The sequence below is a fragment of the Tachysurus fulvidraco genome, chromosome 3 (assembly GCF_022655615.1).
Source record: "Tachysurus fulvidraco isolate hzauxx_2018 chromosome 3, HZAU_PFXX_2.0, whole genome shotgun sequence".
NCBI lineage: Eukaryota > Metazoa > Chordata > Actinopteri > Siluriformes > Bagridae > Tachysurus > Tachysurus fulvidraco.
In genome coordinates this window covers 15015118-15020705 of record NC_062520.1, presented here as the reverse complement: position 1 = coordinate 15020705, position 5588 = coordinate 15015118, and the positions used below count along the sequence as shown (strand labels likewise).

Below are 5588 nucleotides of genomic sequence, written 5' to 3'. Positions count from 1 at the left end.
TTCAGGCTTTCTAAAAGGGAAACCACAGTAGCCAAATTCGTTATGTAACATCCAACGTGCAACTTTTATCTCCTGTAATGTGTTATGTTAATTTCACCTCTCATTATCAAGCTCAGCTTCTTGCTGGAGGGCACAGGAAGCTAACTAATGCTTTGCACTCCCTCTACCTACACCACAATGTAATGTGCTTAAATCTTCCAAATGTTCCTGTGGCTATCTGCTTTCCATGGGATTGGTTTGTCCTAACAGAATTTATGCAAAACAACAAATCCTCCCATGTTTCCTACTGGCTTCCCAACATCATCCTTTCTCCATTTAAGATGATCCATATCTGTTCGTTATGATTTTTGCATCTACATCCATAAACGGATATAAGCAGGAAGCACAGGCTTGTACGTAACATCATCTTTTTATGATGTCCCTGTTTTCCTCCTCACCCATGGGCTAGTGACCTCCACATGCAGAGGGCAGCCAAAATTCCTGGAATGTTGGAGGCAACCATGATGAAGCTGAAGTTTTGTAATAGTCAGAACTAAAAGGGGAGGGGACAGATCTGGCATACCATGAGAAGCAGTGACTATAAGTGTGGCCAAACAGGATGCAGCAACACACAACCACCTACAGCTGAACGTGGATTGATCCATTGATCCTACTATTTCCGTTCACTGGATTCTTCTTGCATTTGCAGCTAAATTTGAAAAGCAATGGCACTGTGCAGCTTCATCGTCTTCTCTATTAGCTGGTCTGCTGTGCTCCATGAAGGTAAAAAAAAAAAAAAAAACAGATTTCCATTCGAATATTCTGTTCTGCATCAGTGAAAAAAATAAGCATGAACTTTTTAAATGGAGATTGTCTTTTCGAAAGCCTGCATGTACTTGGTATAGCCTATTATTCACTAGATTTTATTTACTTTTTTGATATATTAATAGTGGGTTAACCAGGGTATGGGAAAGTAAGATCAAGTTTGTTGTAATACATTTTGATTGCTTTATTTGCAGATAAAACTTTACAACGCTCATAGAGGTGACAGATACAACTGATGTTTATTGTATGATTCAGGATAGCTGCAAGCTTACTGTAGCAAACACTGTAAACCTTTGAGTCTGAGTCTTAACTCTTTTTACATAGTGTATATAAAAATATTCTATTTTACTTCCAATTTTCTTTAAAATAAACTTTTAACTTTTTTAGTTAAGAGAATTCCAGCAATGAGAAAGCCAGACATGGAAAATTTCCCAAACACAGATTTAGCCCAATTTATTTGTCTAAATCATCCTGTCAGAGGTGCTTTCCAGGAGTAATTCTATGATCATTTAAGAAAACATACTTTAAAAAGCCACAGGTAATAGATAATGTAATAAATCAGACCTAAGATATGGTTCTCAGGGTTTTTTTCACAGCTGGGCTTTGGAGGAGTTTGGTGTGTAGTACGTAGTGTACTTGGTTAAAAGATTCCCAACATATTCTTATAGGATTCGGTTTACCTGTGAAAAATCAGCCTGATGAAATTGTCCCACATAGACAGCGCACAAAACGATGCTCTTGCATTAACCAGCTGGACTCTGAATGCTACTACTTCTGCCATCTGGACATCGTCTGGGTGAACACACCAGGGTGAGCACAAACACACAAACACAGCATTTACCTGTCTTCAATTCACTTTCATTTACTGATACATACCATTAATGTAAATTTCGAAAATTATACCTTTTGTAATTTTATAGCTCAAAGGATACTTTAGGAAAATGCCTTAAAAGTGAGATCAGTTTAATGTTTTTAATTAGCAAATCATCATTATGTGTATTAAAGTAAATTGATTAAAATCATGCCATGCCAATACAAAATGAGATCATTATAAAAAAAAAAAAAACTCTTATTCATTTTTGAATAAACAATAAAACATTGGCATAATTTGTGTGGAAGATCTGAAAATATTTCAGTTACTTACAGTCCATTGACTCTGCTAGATGTCCATTAATGTGTCCATTAACATCACAAGCTTTTGCTAAAGTGGATTTAATGTCATTCTGAAAATAAATGACCTATTTTTAAAACATATTATACTTCACAAAAAAGAAAACGGGTACATCTGGTAAACTGGTCTTGCTGCTTATCTGCTGTCATTTTGCCAATGCCCCATATAAGGTAAATTCTTTCAGACATAAAGCCAGTTCATTCAGGTAAAACAACACAGATTTTTTGTGAAATGAATGGCTCTTCATTGGAAAAGAGATAATGACTGGTTGGTTGGTTGGTTGGTTGGTTGGTTGGTTGGTTTTCCTGTCTGTAGTAAGACCACTGTATATGGGCTGGGTAGTCCATTGGCCCGACGCCGCAGATCTACAGGCCGCTGCTTCTGTGACAATCCTGCTGACCAAACCTGTAACACCTTCTGCTCCCACAGGTGAAACAAATACTCTCTCTCAGACACACACACACATGTACACACACATGCACACAAAGCATTATAAAACATACCCTAAAACTAGTAAACAAAGTTTATATAAATTTAATATTGATCTATTTGGCATCCTTATCAACATGAAATAAGTGTAGAACTTTTCTTCACTGTATATTAGTTAATTACTTAGTTTGTTCGTTAGTAGTTAGTTATAACATAGTTACCATTAACATGCATATTAATAGAACAGTATTAGCACAGCAATATAAACAAAACAAAAATACTGATTGGAATCATTAAAATACTACATATTGCAGAATATATAACAGATAGAACTCTGTCTTAATAAGATTTTTTAAATCTTATATGGAACATTTTTACAATATAAATACCTTTTCTTTTTTGATATTTCAGTACTGTCTTGTTCTTTCTTTAGTTTTCTTGTTTGTGCCTAATCAGGATTCATCATGTCTTTAGCCCAAATATCACAGCTGTCCTGCTGAAGAGCTTTTCTGAACCGCTGCAGGAAAAATCAGAGCTTAACTCAGACCTCCATGTTGCTCATGTTGAGTTTCTGACATTGCTCAGGTTAGTTTACGGTCCAGTCTACAGTACTATTACTGTCTGTGCATTTAATGTTGACTTTGCATCGTTGTGCATCATATTTTTCTGTATTCACAGGAACTTGATGAGAGCTAAATCCAGGGCCATGAAGATGGCTCATACAGTCAAGCCTAAAAGCTTGAGGGCACATAAGCAAGGCCCCAGGTGAAGGTTTTATGGGGATGGTAGTGTGGAGATTGAGCACTTGAACAAAACACAACCCCGAGAACTGTGGGGTAGAAGCATGAATAAGACGTCACATACAGAAGACGCAACCTGGGAGACTGAAAAGGCAGGAAATAGCAGGACAGGGGAAGCAACAATGAAGGTCATGCCTTTAAATCATGTAGAAATGTTTAGATACAATGAAGTAGACAAGCAAGTGATGAAGAAGGTCTATGTGGCTAAAACTTCTGAAGAATGTGAATGCTCAGGGTGTACTTGGCTGATAACAGGGAAGATTCACACATGAATCTTTGGCAACCGAATAGGATAAGTATTGACAGCATTTATATTGGGTTTGAAGAAGAAAACAAACAACTTTTCTTTTAAATCATTATAAAGAGGCATTGCATGGAATTAAGGGATGAAAATATATAAAAAATATATACTGTATATATTAACTGCAGCACAAATGAGAGCGTGTGTGCCCTGCGATGGGTTGGCACTCCGTCCAGGGTGTATCCTGCCTTGATGCCCAATGACACCTGAGGCACAGGCTCCCCGTGACCCGAGAATTTCGGATAAGCGGTAGAAAATGAATGTATGAACTGCAGTGCAACAGGGAGATAAAAAGGAAATAAGTCTTGAAATAGTCTTCAATTGTATAGAACATATAAATCATAATATTCACTATGACCTGGAAATGTTGTACAAGGACTTTATGGCCCACTTGCTGAAATGAGATCTCTTTGTTCATCCTATTAATTAACTGTTTGATATTTATAATGGCAAATGCTCATACTCTGTGTTTGCCAAAGATACTTTAGCTATAATGTAGGATAATAGATTATAGATAATTATTTATTTATAAATATTAATTAAAGCATATTTAGATAGCTTTTGAGATAGTCCTGGTAAGAAATATCAGATGAAACTGGGCTTAAACACTAAGGGAGAAGACAACATCAGGAGAGCTGTAATGATCATGCATGCACTTTACAATGTGTGTATAATAAGGGACATATAGTTTAGACCATATTAGCTTCTCGCTAATATAGGAGTACATATTATTTGTAAGAATGTACTCAGATATTGTTCATATTAATACTAATATTAGGAGATACAGTACATTAAATCTCTTGATGAAGTATATCGATTATATATTATTGTTGTATAAAGTATAAGTTGTAAAAAAAAATAAACTATTCCAAGCTATTTTAAATGATTCATGCTATTTCATCATTAATACAGTTCAAACGATTCTGCTACTAATATTTCATCTAAGCATGTCCACGTGATTGGACGACTGAAAAATGGTTTCCGCTTCATTCTGCATGAACAATGACTGTTAAGAGATGGTAATTAGTAATGTAAGCAAGTGAATAACAAAGGAAGTCTTGTACCATAAATGCACATTAGAATGTACCACTTTACAATGGCTATGTGAGAATAACAACAACATCAACATGCATGATGTGTTCCTCTTCTCCTATTCACATTACACTGCCTGTGGGTTTTGTACAACTGCGGAGAGGTTTGTCTTTACACATAAGGACAAGACATATCTGCCTCTTATATATAATATTTACCTCTTATATCCTGTTTGTCTGAGATTCAACATATTAGTCTTAGAAACCCAGAATCAAAAAGGACCAAGAACAAAAAGAAGAAAAAAGCAACAGCGACAATAACAATAATAATCATCTCCAGTTCTGTTACTGGTGTCCCACAGTGTCCCACAGTGAAAAACAGGATGCCTTTTTACACAGGAAAAACACACTGGAGGTCAATTAAAGGAAGTGATATGAAGTAGATATGGGTTTATAATGGAGTCATTAAACTGTAGGTCTGTTTTATTTTACCTTTTATTGATGGAAACATCAATGTGTTTGTGCTTTAAATAAGTCATATGCTGTATGTTTATCAGTCATTTGCAAGTCACTTGAACAGAAGCAGTTATGGAATCTGTAATTAGCTTACTATGATTGTGTAATATCAGAACAGCATTATAGCCAGTAATGATTTATACACACACAAAGCACCCACATAAGTACACTGTCTAAAGAAAAAGATTTCATCATTTAGATCTTTCCTAATCTTCATTTATTAAACGTTTGATTACTTAGAATTAGCATATAATTCTAGTATGTTCTTATGTATACACATAAATTTTTTGTGTTTTTTTTACTCTTAACTGCTTCAAGATGGTAATGAACTGGGAGCAAATTTTTCTATGGGGCCAAAGACAGTAGGGATTGAGCCAGAAATTAGGAAAAGAATGGATTGCTTTGCCTTAAGAGACCAGACAGCAATGCTCACAGAGTATTTCTTTTTTTTTTTGCAACTCCACCGGTGTTTCTCATCATCACCAGTAGATCTCTAGTCGATCTTTGTTGATCTGTACTGTGCTAAATACACTCCA

General features: G+C 35.6%; 1 protein-coding gene across 2 annotated transcripts; it reads left to right on the top strand.

The window, feature by feature from the left end:
• Positions 1-468: 468 nt before the first annotated feature.
• Positions 469-4373, top strand: LOC113644691 (endothelin-2). 2 transcript variants are annotated; one of them, XM_047811498.1, is made up of 5 exons: positions 469-762; positions 1473-1614; positions 2291-2404; positions 2861-2989; positions 3083-4373. In XM_047811498.1, exons 1-5 carry the CDS (start codon positions 705-707, stop codon positions 3171-3173), a joined length of 534 nt encoding a protein of 177 aa, XP_047667454.1. In that variant the 5' UTR covers positions 469-704; the 3' UTR covers positions 3174-4373. The 2 variants fall into 2 exon arrangements, with proteins under 2 accessions (XP_047667454.1, XP_027005538.1); XM_027149737.2 differs by having other exon boundaries at positions 471-762; positions 2879-2989.
• Positions 4374-5588: the final 1215 nt, after the last annotated feature.

What these genes read in the sequence shown, in the direction of transcription:
- LOC113644691 (XM_047811498.1), top strand. Translation starts at nt 705, where the DNA reads ATGGCACTGTGCAGCTTCATCGTCTTCTCTATTAGCTGGTCTGCTGTG. An exon ending in GTCTGCTGTGCTCCATGAAG is followed by an intron (nt 763 to 1,472) that starts GTAAAAAAAAAA and finishes ATATTCTTATAG; the next exon opens with GATTCGGTTTACCTGTGAAA. An exon ending in GAGTTTCTGACATTGCTCAG is followed by an intron (nt 2,990 to 3,082) that starts GTTAGTTTACGG and finishes CTGTATTCACAG; the next exon opens with GAACTTGATGAGAGCTAAAT.